Source organism: Patagioenas fasciata, chromosome 30, assembly GCF_037038585.1.
Source record: "Patagioenas fasciata isolate bPatFas1 chromosome 30, bPatFas1.hap1, whole genome shotgun sequence".
Taxonomy (NCBI): Eukaryota; Metazoa; Chordata; class Aves; order Columbiformes; family Columbidae; genus Patagioenas; species Patagioenas fasciata.
Genome location: NC_092549.1, coordinates 3517694 through 3535231, shown reverse-complemented (window position 1 = coordinate 3535231; position 17538 = coordinate 3517694). Strand labels below are relative to the sequence as shown.

The window sequence follows — 17538 nt, the reverse complement described above, 5'->3', positions numbered from 1 at the left end:
CTGGGGCGATGGAGCCACCACGAGGTGTCAGCAGACACCCTGGCCTCCCAGCACCCCACCAGCCCTGCAGCACCGCGAACCGCCGCTGGGGCACAGGGTGTGGGCACTGCTGTCACATAGCCCAGGGGACCCTCTGCATGTCCCCATGTGGGGTCTGAGCAGCGTGGGACCACAGCCCCACATCCGTGCACCCAAGGACATGGCCACACATCCTGGGGGACCTTGTTCGTGTCCCCATGTGGGGTCTGAGCAGCGTGGGGCCACAGCCCCACATCTGTGCACCCAAGGACATGGCCACACATCCTGGGGGACCTCATCTGTGTCCCCATGTGGGGTCCAATCAGCCTGAGACCACAGCCCCACATCCGTGCACCCAAGGACATGGCCACACATCCTGGGGGACCTTGTCCGTGTCCCCATGTGGGGTCTGAGCAGCCTGGGACCACAGCCCCACATCCGTGCACCCCAAGGACATGGCCACACATCCTGGGGGACCTTGTCCATGTCCCCATGTGGGGTCTGAGCAGCCTGGGGCCACAGCCCCACATCTGTGCACCCAAGGACATGGCCACACATCCTGGGGGACCTTGTCCATGTCCCCATGTGGGGTCTGAGCAGCCTGGGGCCACAGCCCCACATCTGTGCACCCCAAGGACCACAGCCCCATGTCTGTGCACCCCAAGGACCACAACCACACATCCGTGCACCCCAAGGACATGGCCACACATCCCAGGCGGCCTTGTCCATGTCCCCATGTGGGGTCCGAGCAGCCTGAGACCACAGCCCCATGTCTGTGCACCCCAAGGACCTGGCCACACATCCTGGGGATTTTGGGGCACCCCAATTCCTGCGCTGCATCTCGGCGCACCCCATGCCCCCCCCCAGGCTGGGATCACCTCCGTGGCGCCGCGTGTGCCGGGACCCCGCAGGCCACCAGCGCTCGGCGGGGACTGTGCCGCCGCTCGGGTTGTGGCGCCTGGGGACGCCCACGGTGTTGGCAGAGAGCCCGGCCCGGCATCCTCAGCGCCTGCTGGGGATTTTCCACTGGGAGGGGACTTGGCCCTGGGCCTGCGATCATGGCGCTGCCCCCTGCGCCCCTCACTCCCATGGCAGGGGGGTGGCAGCACCTTGGAGCTGAGACCCCTTTCCCCAGTCAGACCCCCCCTCACCGACCCTGCTGCTCCCTCCGCGATGCAGGAGCATCACCGGCTTCTCCTGTCCCCCCGCCGGCGCTGCCCACCTTCCCCTGCCCTGCAGCGCTGGGGGTCCCGGGCAATCTGGGGGTGCCCCCATGGGCGATGGCGCAGCGGGGCAGGGCGGCGCTGAGTCACGGTGCAGGAATCCTCAGGCGTGGGCAGGGCTGTGAATCACCGCGCCGGCGATGGGGCGAGCGGGCTCGGCTGGTGCTGCTCACAAGGAATCCCAGCGATCCGGCAGCCTCGGGACCTCTAGAATTGACCTGGAGCGTGAGGGGCAACCAACCCCCAGCACCTCATTTGTAGATGCGGATAGGCTGCAGTGATCAGAGTCAATTCAGGATGTGCCCCTCTTGTTTGTGCTTCCCCGCAGGACCCGAGCAGCCGGGCTGGGGCTCCGAGCAGTCGTAACCCCCACACTGGTGCTGGTTCAAGCTGGGTGTGTTATTTCCCACCCCGGAGCTGCTCAGAGCAAACATGGGTGCATGTGGAGCCCAGGGCACGGGAGGAGCTGCCGCAGGGCACGGGCATGCAGGACGTCCGTGTGTCCGCGTGGGCAGGCGGTGGTTTGTGTGCTCAGCGGCTGCACCCATGGGTGCTCCTCCTGGAAAGCCCTGGGGCACTTTGCAACGGCACCGTATGGCAGGCGGGGAGTGGGACGCTGCGGGGCTGCAGGACAGGGATGGGACTGCCAGGCTCTGCGGCTGGCCCCAGTTTAGGGAGCTCAAGCCCACGGTCCTGTCCCCGCGTCCTCGGTGGGATCAGCTCTGGGGACCCTGTGCCAGCTGCTAACCCAGTCCTGGCAGTGCAGCAGCCTCCGGGTCCCACATGGCACAAGGTTTGTAAGGTTTCAGAAAACGCCCCAAATACATTCCCCCCCAGTCTTCCCCAGGTGCCACAGCCCCAGGAGAAGGAAAACAGGTTCCTCTGCAATCCCCAGGGACTGCAAGGTTGGCTCAGGATGCTCAGTGCCACCTTGGGTTATGGCAGATGAGGATTTACCCTGGTTCCCTCCTCCAAACAAAAGCTCTTGCAGGGGGCAGCAATGCAAATAGAACTGGGGTCTGTGCAGCACAGCCAGGTGCCCTCCCCGCTGCTCTGCCAGCGTGGCCACCGCGCTGGGAGAAGCTCTGGCCCCCAGCATTGCCACCTTCCACCAGCACTCGGGGAGGGAGGGCGACGGGCACCAGCTGAGCAAGGGCGGCTGAAGGAGCTGCCCAGTTATATGGGGGGGACACATGGGACTGAGCCCCACCAGCATCCTCATCGATGAGAGGGTCAGGGAAGGCCTCGTTCCTCCCCAAAGCTGCTTACCCCCATCTGCCGACACCGCGCGCTGCGGTTGACGCCGTGGCCGGTGAACGCCGTCCTTGGCCCCTCTGTGCCAGCAACTGGATGGGCGCAGCTTCTGGGTGCTGCTGGAGGACAAGGACAACATGATGGACTCCAAGGAGCTCCTGCACCTCCTGGGCTGCCTCAGCATGTTCTGCAATGACTGCTGTGCTAAGGTTTCACCAACAGCATCGAGCCCCAGCCTGTGGCACAAGTAAAGCTGCTGTCACCTCCCCAGACAGAGCCTGTTTGTGTTGGGGACACTGGAATGGGAATGCTTGGGACACCCAGAAAGCTGGGGGTGTGGGGGACACTGCAGTGATGGCTTAGGCGGCGACGTGGGCTGGTGATCGGCTTCCTCAAGGAGTCCCAAGGATGCTCCAGCCCTCCCCAGTCCCCTCAGTCGTCCCTTGGCTGCTCCCTCGGTCCCCAGACTTCTTAGCAGGGCCAGCAGCACCCAAACCCACCCACCTCCCACTAACGGGATCACACAGTTCGTTAGGCAAAAATGGGGTGCGGGCGAAACCACCTGCGTGGAGCTGCTGGGAAAGCCTGGAGGCGAGGGGGCTGCACGGGCCGGCGCCACCCCAGCTGGGCTATAAATGCCCCTCGCACTCAGGCTGCGGCACCCCGGCCGCTCACCGCACCCGCACCGCACCGACCCGGTGAGTGTCCGCTCCCGCATCGCCCGCCCCGCAGCTTCGCTCCCCTGCTGCAATTCACCCCAATAGTCCAGGGGTGCTGGGGTTGAGCTGCCACTCCACAGCGTTGTGGGTTGATTTGGGCAGGGTGGGGGGATGGATGAGGCTGAGGGGTGACCTCATTAATGGGGGTGGTCAGTAGGGCAGAGGGGTTCTCCTGCCCCTCTGCTCTGCCCTTGAAAAAAGGGGTTAGTTTAGATACTATCAGGATATATTGGGGAACATATAGATATACATAATGTAATCTATACAGCCATAGCACCCTGGGAACGCCCCATCTGGTCTGATCTGGGAAGCTAAGCAGGGTCGGGCCCGGTCAGTGCTTGGATGGGAGACCAGCTGGGAACAGCGGGTGCTGTGGGCTGAGCCAGCACTGGGCCCTTGTGGCCAGGAAGCCAATGGGACCTGGGGTGGGTTAGAAGGGGGTGCTCAGTGGGTCAGAGAGGTTCTCCTGCCCCTCTGCTCTGCCCAGGGAGGTTGTGGAGTCTCCTTCTCTGCAGACATTCAAACCCCCTGGACCCCTTCCTGTGGAACCTCAGCTGGGTGTTCCTGCTCCGGGGGGATTGCACTGGATGAGCTTTCCAGGGCCCTTCAACCCCTCACATTCTGGGATCCTGTGATTGCCACCCTGGGCTCGCCCTGACCCCATTCCCCGGTGCTCTGTCCTCCAGAAGCTGGCCATGGCGTGTCCCCTGGAGCAGGCGCTGGCCGTGATGGTCACCACCTTCCACAAGTACTCAGGGAAGGAAGGGGACAAGTACAAGCTCAGCAAGGGGGAGCTCAAGGAGCTGCTGAACAAGGAGCTGCCCGTCTTCGGGAGCGTAAGTGGCCGTGGGGACACGTCTCTTTGTGTCCCTTGGAGATGCTCGGGTGTTGGAGGGGCAGGACCCAAACAGCCTTGGCTCTTCCCCTACAGCACGGTACAAATGAGGGTGAGACACAGTGCTCTCTGAATTTCCCAAGCCCTGGGGATGAGGAGGGACGAGACCAGGAGGACCCGAGCTCAGACCTAAAGGAAACTTGGCTTTCTTACAGCCACCGAAACATTTTGATTGGCAAAGAAAATTACGCTCCGATTTCAATTGGTTTTAATCCTGTTACTTTCAACCCCCACTTCCCCTTCTTGGCTTGCGGTTTAAATTGGGAGGAGAGATTTTTGTAGCCGTTTTCATGATGGAGAATCAGACTTGCCATAGGCACGACCCCATCACGGGTAAACCACCTGTATTTCCAAACACAAAGAGAAAACCCTTCATCAAAGCAGGGGGAGGGAAGCACAGGCTCTTTACAGCCTTCCCTGTAAGCAGCAGGGCTGGATGGGGAAGCACTCACCCCCGCACCCCAAAACCCCTTATCCACCCCAGAAACAAATGGACGAGGCTGAGTTCAAGCGGCTGGTGAACGACCTGGACCACAACAAGGACAGCGAGGTGGACTTCAAGGAGTACGCCTGCTTCCTGGCCTGCATCACCATGGGCTTCAACGAGTTCTTCCAGGACGGGCCCCCCAAGCAGCCCCGCAAGAAGTGACCCCGCAGCCGGGCTTTCAATAAAAGCTTTGCCAGAGCTCGGTGGGTGTTGGGCGGCAGAGGGTGACTCACGCTTTCCTCCAGCTCCGTGGGATTTTCCACGGCGCAGCTCAGCCCCGGAGGCATCTTTCAGATATAAGGGTTGAGTAAAACCAGCTCAGCGACATCGTTGGACTTTCCACCCCGAACCTGCTCCTGCTGGCTCTGCAAGGAGCTCAGGGCATGCTGAGCTCAAAACACAGGAGCTCCCCTAAGCCCGGCTCGCGAGCCTCCCCTAAGCCCAGCTGGCGAGCCCCCCCTGAGCCCAGCTCGCGCGCCTCCCCTGAGCCCAGCTCGCGAGCCCCCCTAAGCCCAGCTCGCGCGCCTCCCCTGAGCCCAGCTCGCGAGCCCCCCTAAGCCCAGCTCGCGAGCCCCCCTGAGCCCAGCTCGCGAGCCCCCCTGAGCCCAGCTCGCGAGCCTCCCCTGAGCCCAGCTCGCGAGCCCCCCCTGAGCCCAGCTCGCGAGCCCCCCTGAGCCCAGCTCGCGAGCCCCCCTGAGCCCAGCTGGCGAGCCTCCCCTAAGCCCAGCTCGCGAGCCCCCCTGAGCCCAGCTCGCGAGCCCCCCTAAGCCCAGCTCGCGAGCCTCCCCTGAGCCCAGCTCGCGAGCCCCCCTGAGCCCAGCTCGCGAGCCCCCCTGAGCCCAGCTCGCGCGCCTCCCCTGAGCCCAGCTCGCGAGCCTCCCCTGAGCCCAGCTCGCGAGCCTCCCCTGAGCCCAGCTCGCGAGCCTCCCCTGAGCCCAGCTCGCGAGCCCCCCTGAGCCCAGCTCGGTCATTGCGAGCTGCCCCGAGGGTTTGGGTAGAGAAAGTTGTCATGGAGGAACCGGGCAGGAACGTGCAAGGTGCACAACAGCCAGAGCACGTTCCCTGTTCTCATGGGAAAGAGCTGGAGCCACAGGGGACCCTTGGTCCCCTTGGGATGCGGAAGAGCCCATGAACTGCACCAAAGGACCCCCGGGTTGGCCAGGGAGCTGCAGATACGCAGTGATTTCCTGGGCACGCCGTTCTACCAGGAAGCTGGGGCTCAACCCCCCCCAGCAGGCCCTGACAGGTCTGGGCTGGTTTGCAGCTGCTCTCCAGCACTCCCGGAACCCCAGAGAAACCACCCCAGGTTCAAAAAGCCCTTATGAAGCACCTGGACCCTTGCACTGCACAACCCAAGTCCTTCCAGCACCTCCAAACCTCACCCTGCCCCTTCCCCTCTTTATAAAACCCCAGGAGCTTCCACCCCTCCCACTAATTTAAACCAGCTTGCAGCTGGTTCTTAACGAGATGAGGCTCAGGCTTGGGTTTGGTTTCTTTTGCCAAAATGGTCCTTAAAGGAACACCTGATGTGGGGAGACGCTGCGCAGTGTTTGGTCCCAGAGCCGGGAGTGGGGTTCTGCACCCTGTTTTCCCCGCTCTCATCCCCCAGCAGCAGGTGCCGGTGTCCCCAGGGGGCTCGGCCAGGCTTGGGGACACCCGGGGTGTTTGCCAGCCCTTGCACCACAATGAGCAGCCAGCTCACCCCATTGTGGGGGCTGCAAGCTCCTGGTTTTATCCCGCAGCCGCCGACACGTGTCCGGGACACGCAGGCACCGAAATAGTGCTCCGTTACACAACGGGCGTTGTGACGCGCTGCCCTCCCTATTAGGAAACAGAAATTGCTTGCAGTCGAGTGAAAACCAGAGAAAAACCTCACCCAAAGCCCAGCGAAACACAGAAGCCCTGGGCAAACCCTGTGGGGGTTCGCGCGGCTCCAGACACCCCTGGGATGCTTGGCGCGCCGCGTCTCGGCCCGCGCCGCCATCACCGGCCCTCGCCGGCATCACCGGCCCTCGCTTCGCCCCGTGCCCCCAGGGGTGATGCTGGTCCCAGTCCCTGGTCCTGGTCCCTTGGGGACACATTTTGCTTTCCCTAACCCACAGCAGTGCAGGAAGGGGGATGGTTTGGGGGGCCAGGGCGGCTCCCAGGGGTTCCTCTCCTCCTCCGCCAGCCAATGTCCAAACGGGCGCAGGATCGGCGCTGGTGCCGTCCCCCGTGAGCGAGGGAGGTGTCCCGGGCGGGGCTATAAATGCCGTGGCCCCGCACCAGCTCGCCTCCCGCCCTGCCCGTCCTCGCCTGTTCCGCTCGAGCTGCCGGTGAGTTGGTTTCTTCCCTACAACGCCGCGTTCCCCCCGCGCGCCGGCCGGACAGATGTTGCCGACAGATGTTGCCGAGGTTTCCTCCCTGCGGCTGCGTTTCACCTCCGAGAGCTGGAAAACTGGGTGTGCGCCCTCCCTGCCTGGCTCTGGGAGGGAGCTGCTGCCTCCCCCATGTTCTCCCCCCCGGGCGCTGCTCAGCACCATTACCAGCACAGCCACTCTAGCGGGAGGGTGAAATTAGGGAGGAAGTGGTGGTGAATCCGGGGGTGTTCATGATCTGGGGGGCTGGGGGAGAGCGTTGCCCCCCAGCACGGGGTTGCTTGGGGATGCTGAGCTCTGCACTCACCTCCCTGTGCTGTTGGTGCCTCCAGGCTGGCTGGTGTCCCCATGGCGTCTCCCCTGGAACTGTCCCTGGCCTCCATCGTCTCCACCTTCCACAAGTACTCGGGGAAGGAGGGGGACAAGTACAAGCTCAGCAAGCAGGAGCTCAAGGAGCTGCTCACCAAGGAGCTGCCCAGCTTCAGTGTAAGTGCGGGGCAGGCGCCGCGCGTCTCAGGGCTCAGAGATGTGGCCCTTGATGCAAAAGTCCCATTTTAACCCTTTCTTTCCCCTCCCCCCCGGGCAGAAACAAACCAGTGAGGCAAACTTACAGAAGCTCATGAATGACCTGGACAACAACAGCGACAGCGAGGTGGATTTCCAAGAGTACGTGATCTTCCTGGCCTGTATGGCCATGATGTGCAACGACTTCTTCCAGGATTATCCGGACAAGATGCCGCGCAGGAACTGAGCGCGGGGCACCGTCCCCGGGCTGCGCCGCCACCCTCCCAACCTTCCCGCCGCCTTCCTCATGTTCTTTCAATAAAAGTTGTTTTAAACAAAGTTCTCTCTGTGGGATTTGTAATGGGGGTTTCCTGCCCCAGGGCCAGGGGTGCTGGCACATTAGGTGAGACCAAGATTTGGACCCTGCTTTGGAGAGCAGTGAAAAGGGACCTGGGGGTCCTGGGGACAGCAGGGTGAGCATGAGCCAGCACTGGGCCCTTGTGGCCAGGAAGCCAATGGGACCTGGGGTGGGTTAGAAGGGGGGGTCAGTGGGTCAGAGAGGTTCTCCTGCCCCTCTGCTCTGCCCTGGGGAGACCACACCTGGAATATTGTGTCCAGTTGTGGCCCCTCAGCTCCAGAAGGACAGGGAACTGCTGGAGAGAGTCCAGCGCAGCCACCAAGATGCTGGAGGGAGTGGAGCATCTCCCGTGTGAGGAAAGGCTGAGGGAGCTGGGGCTCTGGAGCTGGAGAAGAGGAGACTGAGGGGGGACTCATTGCTGGGGATCAAGATGGAAAGGGGCAGTGTCAGGAGGATGGAGCCAGGCTCTGCTGGGTGACACCCAGTGACAGGACAAGGGGCAATGGGTGCAAACTGGAACACAGGAGGTTCCGCTGGAAGATGAGAAGCAACTTGTTGGGGGTGAGGGTGGCAGAGCCTGGCCCAGGCTGCCCAGGGAGGTTGTGGAGTCTCCTTCTCTGCAGACATTCAAACCCCCTGGACCCCTTCCTGTGGAACCTCAGCTGGGTGTTCCTGCTCTGGGGGGATTGCACTGGATGAGCTTCCCAGGTCCCTTCAACCCCTCACAATCTGGGATTCCCTTTCATGTACACATTGCTGGATGATGAGAGTGAGTCAAAGGACGTTCCCAGCTGGAGTTTGCTGTCTCCAGCCCTCATCACCCACCCGTGGGTCGATCCTCGTGAGTCAGTGGCAGCTCAGCCCCGGTAACGGCCCCGCTGGGCTGGGCGGGGCAGCAGCTTTCACGGGGATTAAGGCGTCTGATCCAAGGGCTCAGAATGGAATCAAATGGAACCATTTCAGTTGGAAGAGATGCCCGGGATCAGCCCAACCACAACCAAACTGTGGCACCAATCGCCATTTGAGGCTTTAACCAGGGCAGCACTTGCACTCAGAGGCACATCCTGGGACTCAGAGCAGCTGGGACTCGAACCCACAACTCCTTGTTTACAGAGCTAGTGACCCATCCACTGGTCCACTGCTGCGTATGAGAGGCACCTTGCACCCTCTTCACCCCAGTGACCCCTTGGGGGTTCCCCAACCCCCAGTTTTTGGATCCAGTGTTCAGCTTGGGGGGGACTTGGGGGGAGTCCCTGGGGTTTGGGGGAGCCCCTGGGGTTTGGGGGGGTGCTCCAGGGAATGAGGGAGCAGGTCTGGGGGGTTCCCACGGTTTGGGGGGACCCTGGGAGGGGGAGCTCGGGGGGCCCTGGGGTTTTTGGGGAGCCCTAGGTGTGGAGTCAGAGATTGGCCCGCATTGGCCACACCCACTGCAGGGAGACCACCAATGGGGGTGTGGGAGGGGCGGGGCTTATGTGCGTCATGCTCCTGGGGGTGGAACCCAGCTAGGGTGGGTGGGAAAGGGGCAGGGCCTGAATGGGACACTCCTATTTGAGGGTGGAAGACTGAGGTGGGGTTTGGGGCGGGGCCTCCGTTGGACACACCCCCTTCAGGAGCCCAGCTGGGTGATACAGAAGGCGGTGGAGTCCAAAAGGGGGCGGAGCCTGAACAAGACACACCCCCAACAGGCCACACATCTCAGGAGGGGGCGGTGCCTCAGCTGCAGGGGCGGAGTCCTCCCGGGGAACTCCCCTCTGCCCCATAAGTGTCCCCGAAACCTCCCAAAGCAGAGTCATGACATGATATTTTGGGGTCAAAACACCCATTTTTATGAATTCGGGGGGTCCTGGTCTCCTCACTGGTCTGTACTGGGAGTCCTTGGGCTGCAGTTGAGGAGCCGCCCCGCCCCTTGGCCCCGCCCCTCGTTGGCCACGCCCCCCCCCCCCGCTGGCCACGCCCCCATCCTGCATCTCCAGTCTTTACACCACATGGGAAGATACACACTAATACCACCTGTTTTAAAGGGAAAAAAGAGTCAATTTGCTGCTTGGGAAGGTGAACACCCACAGGGGTGTGGGGGTGGGCGCCAGCAAGGTAAAAACATGCAAAATAAGAGCATTTACAAAGAATTTCTGTACGGTAGAAATTCACAATATAGACCTATTTTTTGCCACGTGTTTGAAAACAACGACCACGTTTATCACGGGAAACATCCACAGAAGGCTCCAAACCGCCCAAGCATCTGATTTCTACTGGAAAGCACCGAACTTTCGTTAAGAAGGTACCAAAGATGAGACTCGTGAGCAGTAGAGGGTTAAAACACCCGGTTATTCAGGAGATACCAAAAGGAACGAGGAAAGGGGAATATGATGGAGAGATGACTTAGAAGGGAGCTCAGCACCGTTACGCATCATCTGCAGAGAGGCTGTCGCGGAAAGTCATTATCTGCCCCTCCAAATCCCTCGGGGGCGTTATAAATGTGACAGATTGGGACCTACAAAGCAACGGGCATTAAAAGAAAAGAGACACCTGCTTGGAGATCATCTCTGCCGGGACTCGAACCCGGAACCTCTGGATTAGAAGTCCAGCGCGCTCGTCCATTGCGCCACAGAGACCTCCCCATGGCAGCAGCGTCGGAACCAGAACTGGAAAACCCGCGTGCGGCGTCCGGGGGTCTGAACACCCCATGAAAACCCCACGCCCGGACCCATCTCCCCAGCAAAGCATCTCCACGCAGCCCGTTCTTCCACGGGGATGCCGGGGATGATCCACATTGCGCTCGGCAACGGGGATGCTGCAAAAACCTGGATGCGGGCTTGTGTTTGCAGCTCTGGCACTTTCCTGCAGCGTCTCCGGGGGCAGAGAGAAAGCCTGGAGCAGAGTTAATTGCTCGGCAGCATCGTGGCATCCAAGGGAGATAAAGATGAAAGAGGATTTGGCTTACGACACCGGGAAAGCAGAGACCTGTGGTTCGAGCGGAGAAACAGAAGAAAAAGCAGCTATCATGTCTTTATTTTAAACAAGCTGTCAATCAAGGGTTTAATGCTTTTCTATATGGAGAAAAATTACATCGTAACAACAGGAAACATCCTTTTACATCCACTGAGTTACTGAGCGATTGATCGGACTCTGTGACACGATTCCCGGCTGTGAATAAACACGCTCACGAATTTCGGAGCAGTGTTAATCACAAATGTGCTGTTAATTAGGGATAAACACGAAAGGCACAGAAATACAACAGCCTGGGTGAGCCCACTTGGAGCAATCCCTGCCAAATAACTGAGCTGTACAGCAATGGTTTTACTGACAGGTCAGTGGGTGAGCCCAATTTAAGTTTAATATTAATCATTTAGCTTAAGTAAATGCATAGTGAACACAACGAATCAGCTAGAAGTATAAAGTTGTGTGATTTTTAATATACTCTTTGTTTGGTAAACTGGATTTGCTAAAATGTTAAGCTGTAAAGTTCTGCTCATATTTACCAAAAGCAACTACAAATTACACGGAACGTTTGCAAGAGAAGGTCCAGTTTGCACTTTGCTGGGATCCAAGGGTAACACGGAGACATCAGAGATCTGCAAAATGGGGCGGATTTGTCACCTCACTGAGAAGAAAGGGTTTATTTAGACGAAACAGTACCTGCAAGGTTTGTGGCTTCTTGAGCAGTAAAACCCAGCTATAAGGGGTGGGAAGGAAGGCCTGGGCTTAACTTCTGTCAGACAAACCCTTCCTGCTGCAAGAGACACCCGGTAAACTGATAATCCTTGAAATGAAATGGCTCTGTGGACCAAGGCGCTGTAATCCCAGCAGGGCCTGGAGAAAAGTCACCAGCCCATAGGGTGAACAAAGGCTGCACTTAAAACATGACATGTAATAAATCTTAGATAAAGTTGAAAAGCACCAATGTAGAAAAGAAAGAAGAAGGAAAAGAAAGAAGGAAGGAAAAGAAGGAAGGAACAGAAAGAAGGAACAGAAAGAAGGAAAAGAAAGAAGGAACAGAAAGGAGGAACAGAAAGAAGGAACAGAAAGAAGGAAGGAGGAAAAGAAAGGACGAAGGAAGGAGGAAAGAAGGAGGGAGGAAAAGGAAGGAAGGAAAAGGAAGAAGGAAAAGGAAGAAGGAACCCTCCAATCTGCCACACTGCTCAGACTGCACCCCCCCAATCCACCACACTGCTCCGAGTGCACCCCCCAAGTGCACCCCCCGATCAGCCGCACTGCTGAGTGCACCCCCCAATCAGCCACACTGCTCCGAGTGCACCCCCAAGTGCACCCCCGATCAGCCGCACTGCTCAGATTGCACCCCAAAATCAGCCACACTGCTCCGAGTGCACCCCCCAATCCGCCACACTGCTCAGAGTGCACCCCCAAATCAGCCACACTGCTCCAAGTGCACCCCCAAGTGCACCCCCTGATCTGCCACACAGCTCAGAACGCACCCCCCAATCTGCCACACTGCTCCGAGTGTAACCCCCAATTAGTCACGCTGCTCAGAGTGCACCCCAAAATCAGCCACACAGCTCAGAATGCACCTCCCAATCAGCCACACTGCTCCGAGTGTAGCCCCAATTAGTCACACTGCTCCGAGTGCACCCCCAAATCAGCCACACTGCTCCGAGTGCACCCCCCAAGTGCACCCCTGATCTGCCACACTGCTCAGAACGCACCCCCCAATCCGCCACACTGCTCAGAGTTCACCCCCAAATCAGCCACACTGCTCCGAGTGCACCCCCAAGTGCACCTCCTGATCTGCCACACAGCTCAGAATGCACCCCCCAATCTGCCACACTGCTCCGAGTGTACCCCCCAATTAGTCACACTGCTCCGAGTGCACCCCCAAATCAGCCACACTGCTCCGAGTGCACCCCCCAAGTGCACCCCCTGATCTGCCACACAGCTCAGAATGCACCCCCCAATCCGCCACACTGCTCAGAGTTCACCCCAAAATCAGCCACACTGCTCCGAGTGCACCCCTTATCAGCCGCACTGCTCAGAATGCACCCCCCAATCTGCCACACTGCTCCGAGTGTACCCCCCAATTAGTCACACTGCTCCGAGTGCACCCCAAAATCAGCCGCACTGCTCAGAATGCACCCCCCAATCTGCCACACTGCTCCGAGCGCACCCACAAGTGCACCCCCCAATCAGCCACCCTGCTGGAAATGCACCCCCAAATGCACCCACTGATCAGCCACACTGCTCTGCATGCATCCCCCAAGCGCACCCCCGATCAGCCACACTGCCCCGAGTGCACCCCACAAGTGCACCCCCCAATCAGCCACCCTGCTGGAAATGCATCCCCAAATGCACCCACTGATCAGCCACACTGCTCCGAGTGCACCCCCCAAGCGCACCCCCGATCAGCCACACTGCTCCGAGTGCACCCCCCAAATAAGCCACACTGCTCCGAGTGCCACCAAAGCCCCGTCGCCTCCCCGTGCTCCTCCAGCACACGCTCGTGTGACACAAGGACGTGCTCACGGGTACCAAGCGCTCCTCGCTGAACACAACGCATCTCTGTAGCTTCAATAACTCTCCCCCCGCAAACCAACCATCCCTGTCACCTCTGTCCCTGTCACCTCCGTACGTGACACACGAGGAGGGCACAGACTGGAGCGAGCAGCAGCGATGCAGGCGCTGGAGTTTCGATGCTGGAGGACGCCGATACACCCATTTCTGTGGGAAGAGATGACAATGGAACTCAGGAAGCTCTGCAGCGTATTTTGAGATCAGAAACATCAAGTTACAAGTGTGATGGGAGTGAAAAAGTTGCCGAAGGTCCAAGCAAGGTGGGAATTGGCCCCCAGTCGCCTTCCAGGATCAAATCACTTTCCACAGATGGGGAGAACATGAGCCAGGAGCAGGGATGCAGTAGAATGGGGTGAAGCAAGATAATTTACTACCCTATAACAGCCATTTTAGGACTTTTGGAAACTTAATATTACCTTTTACTGGAACGCCTCCTCTCCTCCAAGGAATGCCAACCTAACAAAGCATCACATTACCTCCCGCCCCCCAACATTATTAGTGTTTTTGCCCTAAAATGACTTATTTAGCCGCAGATTGCCGTCCTCCCCCAGCGTATGTTTCAGGTTTTGCCTCTTTGCTTTAAAAACAAACCAACCAAGCCACCACTCGTAGGATCGGCCTGGTAAGCCGAGCCCTGCCTGTCGCTGTCCCCTCGGCGCCACGGCCGCAGCGACTCCCGGGCCTCCCGAGCGGCTCCTTCACTTCCACCAAGTCGCTGTTTCCTCGCTGCCCGCGTCCCCTCCACCCCCCGGCTGTCCCGAGCCGGCCCCGCCGCTCCCCGCAGCCCGGCCGGGCCTCCCCTCACCGCCTGCGGCCACTTCTCGCACCTCAGGCCGCTGTCCCGTGGCCTCTCGCTCCGTCCCCCCACCCCCGGCCGGGCTCCCGGGGCCGCTCCGCCCGGGCTCGCCCGCCGTGTTCCGGCGCTTCCCCGCGCTCCTTTGTCCCCTCCCGGGCCGGCCCTTTCCGCCCGGGGCGGTCGGAGTTTCCATGGGGATGGAGGGGCCGGGCCCGGGCAGCGCCGCCCGTCCCGCTCTGGGCTCCGCAGAATCGCTCGGAAGAGACGCCCAGGGGGCTCCGACCATAACCCAACCGACTCCAGCACCACCCCGTGTCCCTAAGAACTTCGTCTGTCCAGCCCTCCAGGGATGGCGACTCCAGCACTGCCCTGGGCAGCTGTTCCAACACCCACAGCCCTTTGGGGAGAAATCACCCCAAATTTCCACCCTCAACGTCTCCTTGAGGCCGTTTCCTCTGCTCCTGGTGCTTGTTCCTGGGGAGCAGAGCCCGCCCCCCCATGCTCCAAGCTCCTTTCAGGCAGTTCAGAGATCAGAAGGTCTCCCCTCAGCTCCTGTTCTCCAGCTGAACCCCCAGCTCCCTCAGCCGCTCCATCACCCTTGTGCTCCAGCCCCTCACCAGCTCCGTTCCCTTCTCTCAACTCCAGCACCTCAAGGCCTTTCTTGGTGGGAGGTGATCCCGACACCCCTGGGGGCGCCATTCTGAGCCCTGAGGTGATTTTGGCGCCATTCTGAGCCCTGAGGTGATTCTGGCGCCACCATTTTGAGCCCTTAGGTGATTCTGGTGCTGCCATGTTGAGCCCTCAGGTGATTTTGGCGCCATTCTGAGCCCTCAGGTGATTTTTGTGCCACCATTCTGAGCCCTGAGGTGATTTTGGCGCCACTCTGAGCCCTGAGGTGATTCTGGTGCCACCATTCTGAGCCCTGAGGTGATTCTGGTGCCACCATTCTGAGCCCTCAGGTGATTTTGGTGCCATTCTGAGCCCTGAGGTGATTCTGGGGCCGCCATTTTGAGCCCTGAGGTGATTCTGGTGCCACCATTCTGAGCCCTCAGGTGATTTTGGTGCCGCCACTCTGAGCCCTGAGGTGATTCTGGTGCCGCCATTCTGAGCCCTGAGGTGATTTTGGCGCCATTTTGAGCCCTGAGGTGATTCTGGTGCCGCCACTCTGAGCCCTGAGGTGATTCTGGTGCCACCATTCTGAGCCCTGAGGTGATTTTGGCGCCATTTTGAGCCCTGAGGTGATTCTGGTGCCACCACTCTGAGCCCTGAGGTGATTCTGGCGCCGCCATTTTAAGCCTTGTCCTGAGGGGCCCAAAACTGCCCCCAGGATTCACATTTTGTCCTCCCCAGGTCCCAGCGCAGGGACGATCGCTGCCCCGGGCCTGCCGCCCACACCGGTGCTGGTACAACCAGGGGTTTAAAGGATGCGTAGACGATGTTCTTACCGCCAGTGCTGGGTTAATGGCTGGACTTGGCCATCTTGCGGGTCTCTTCCAGCCAAAACCCCTCTAGGACTCTATGACTCTTTCCAACATGGGGCAGCTCCTGGTGTCTCCTCACAGGAGCCACCCCCGCAGCTCCCCCAGCGCCAAATTTGCCACCGAGAAGCCCCCAAACATCACACTCTGATTTATCCCCTTCCCACCCAGAGACCTGAGAGCCCATTTACAAACGGTGCTGACAGGAGAGGGCAGCAAAACGCTCTCCTTTCGAAGGAAGGGACGGCGGGTATTGAGAGCATCTACTGGGGACGTTCTGCTGTTTGCTGTGAGAAAATCAGGGCAGAATCAATTTCTGCTGCTCTTACAAGAGGGGCTCATTGCGACCAAAAGGCTCGGAATCTGCTCCCGCTGGATACTCCACAAAATTAGGGCCTTTTGAAAGATCCGATGCAGACGATGCTCATGGTTTGGGTGCTAGAGGGAGCGCGCAGCTCCCAACCTGGCAAATACCAGTCCGCTGCTTGACATGGAGCTTTGTGCTTCCATCCTGACTGGTAAAACGAGGAGTGCCAGATGTCCCCTGGCACGGGGACTCCGTCATCCTCGCTACGACACCCTTTGCGCAGTTTCTCTTATGTTTTTGGCCGTGCCGTGCAAGCCAGCTCCTCTCAAATCATCCCCAGGCACAGGGGAGGGAGCGTTCCCAAGAGGCTCCAGGTGGGCACATCCTACTCTAAAAAGAGCTTAATGGCGTAGATACAAACTCCACCATTCCAGTGTAGCCTCCAAACCCTGGAGCGATCCCAGGAATGCTTAATTTTTTAATACCGAAGTGCTAATCCCGCTGCTTCGCATCCTCAGGAGCGCCGTGCTTCCCGGGCTGCGCGGAGCCAATTTCAAAGCCTCAGCGCCTCTCGCTACCCGTCCTGTAGGGATGAGGAGCTGAACCCTCATCGCTAGGGCTGTCAAGTCAGCTCTCCTAATTTAGTCTGCCCTAAAGTAGACGCCTCCAATGAGCTCATGGGTTTTTGGTCCTTGTGGTAAGAAATGGGAGCGAGGCACCAGCGGGAGCTGCCTCACCTTCAGAAGGTGCCCCTTGCTCTGCTCAAACACCGATCTGGATGCTGAAAATCAAGCAGATATATCCCACATATATCCCAGATATATCCCATTCCCCAGAGCAACATGTCCTAGGATTGCTGGCTGCTCCCATCCTTTCCATGGACTCTCAATCCTACAGAAACCCCATCGACCCCATCACCAGGACTTGGTTTGCTCTCCACGATGAGCTTCCCCAATCACCCCCCATATCACGTCCCAGGATCGCTGGCTGCTCCCATCCTTTCCATGGACTCTCAATCCTACAGAAACCCCATCGACCCCATCACCACGACTTGGTTTGCTCTCCACGATGAGCTTCCCCAATCACCCCCCATATGCATAAACCTGATTTTTCTCAAGAGGAGCTAAAGAAGAAAACGCAACAACCAGAAAGTTCAACTAAAAGGACTACAGAACTTTTCTTAGTTGGCGGTGAGGCTGAAAATAGAGTTGCTTACACACACAGGCTGCTCGTGCTTTAAAAAGATCTCAACTGCCTTGAATGTGTTTGTATTTATAGCTGAGAAAACACGGCTCCCCTTGCCAAATGCAACCGTTTGCTCGAGTACGTGTGATCGAGAAGCGCAAACCCACCAGGTGGCTGCGGCGCTGCCAGCTCCGCGTTCCCCCCGGGATGTCTGAGAGGGGAAGATGCGCATCGGAGCAGCAGTGAAGGCGGCCGGGTTGTACCCAGGAAAGGGCGCCTGAGCACAGAAGTGCTTGGAAACCCATTCTCCTCTGGTTCTAGGCTGAACTCAAGCCGATGACTGCAGCTCATCTCTGGATACAGCCCGGATCAGCCGGATTTTCAGGTCTGCGGATGAAAACTCAGATTAGAGCCGAGCCCGCGCTCACCCGGGC

General features: G+C 59.2%; 2 protein-coding genes, 1 long non-coding RNA gene, 1 other non-coding gene and 1 pseudogene across 7 annotated transcripts; 3 read left to right on the top strand and 2 right to left on the bottom strand.

Annotated features, from left to right (window-relative positions):
* The first annotated feature begins 3169 nt into the window (after positions 1–3169).
* LOC136112824 (protein S100-A4-like) lies at positions 3170–4795 on the top strand. Its single transcript, XM_065857712.2, has 3 exons — positions 3170–3193; positions 3901–4050; positions 4594–4795. Exons 2-3 carry the CDS (start codon positions 3910–3912, stop codon positions 4756–4758), a joined length of 306 nt encoding a protein of 101 aa, XP_065713784.1. The 5' UTR covers positions 3170–3193; positions 3901–3909; the 3' UTR covers positions 4759–4795.
* Positions 3475–3593, top strand: LOC136113050 (5S ribosomal RNA; annotated as a pseudogene).
* A 1965-nt stretch (positions 4796–6760) lies between the features above and the next one.
* On the top strand, positions 6761–7796 carry LOC136112821 (protein S100-A4-like). Its single transcript, XM_065857709.2, has 3 exons — positions 6761–6911; positions 7286–7439; positions 7540–7796. Exons 2-3 carry the CDS (start codon positions 7302–7304, stop codon positions 7702–7704), a joined length of 303 nt encoding a protein of 100 aa, XP_065713781.1. The 5' UTR covers positions 6761–6911; positions 7286–7301; the 3' UTR covers positions 7705–7796.
* Positions 7797–9828: 2032 nt separating this feature from the next.
* On the bottom strand, positions 9829–14295 carry LOC139825905 (uncharacterized). Of its 4 annotated transcripts, none has more exons than XR_011736070.1 (3): positions 14144–14295; positions 13374–13485; positions 9829–11625 (listed from the first exon to the last, which is right to left on the bottom strand). It is a non-coding gene; the product is annotated as an uncharacterized lncRNA (long non-coding RNA). The 4 variants fall into 4 exon arrangements; XR_011736067.1 differs by having other exon boundaries at positions 14166–14295; XR_011736068.1 differs by having other exon boundaries at positions 13389–13485; positions 14166–14295.
* On the bottom strand, positions 10354–10427 carry TRNAR-UCU (transfer RNA arginine (anticodon UCU)). The gene has a single exon. It is a non-coding gene; the product is annotated as a tRNA-Arg (tRNA).
* Positions 14296–17538: the final 3243 nt, after the last annotated feature.

Coding starts and splice junctions, on each gene's coding strand:
- LOC136112824 (XM_065857712.2), top strand. CDS start 3,910: ATGGCGTGTCCCCTGGAGCAGGCGCTGGCCGTGATGGTCACCACCTTC. Junction 4,051..4,593: donor AGCTGCCCGTCTTCGGGAGC/GTAAGTGGCCGT, acceptor TATCCACCCCAG/AAACAAATGGACGAGGCTGA.
- LOC136112821 (XM_065857709.2), top strand. CDS start 7,302: ATGGCGTCTCCCCTGGAACTGTCCCTGGCCTCCATCGTCTCCACCTTC. Junction 7,440..7,539: donor AGGAGCTGCCCAGCTTCAGT/GTAAGTGCGGGG, acceptor CCCCCCGGGCAG/AAACAAACCAGTGAGGCAAA.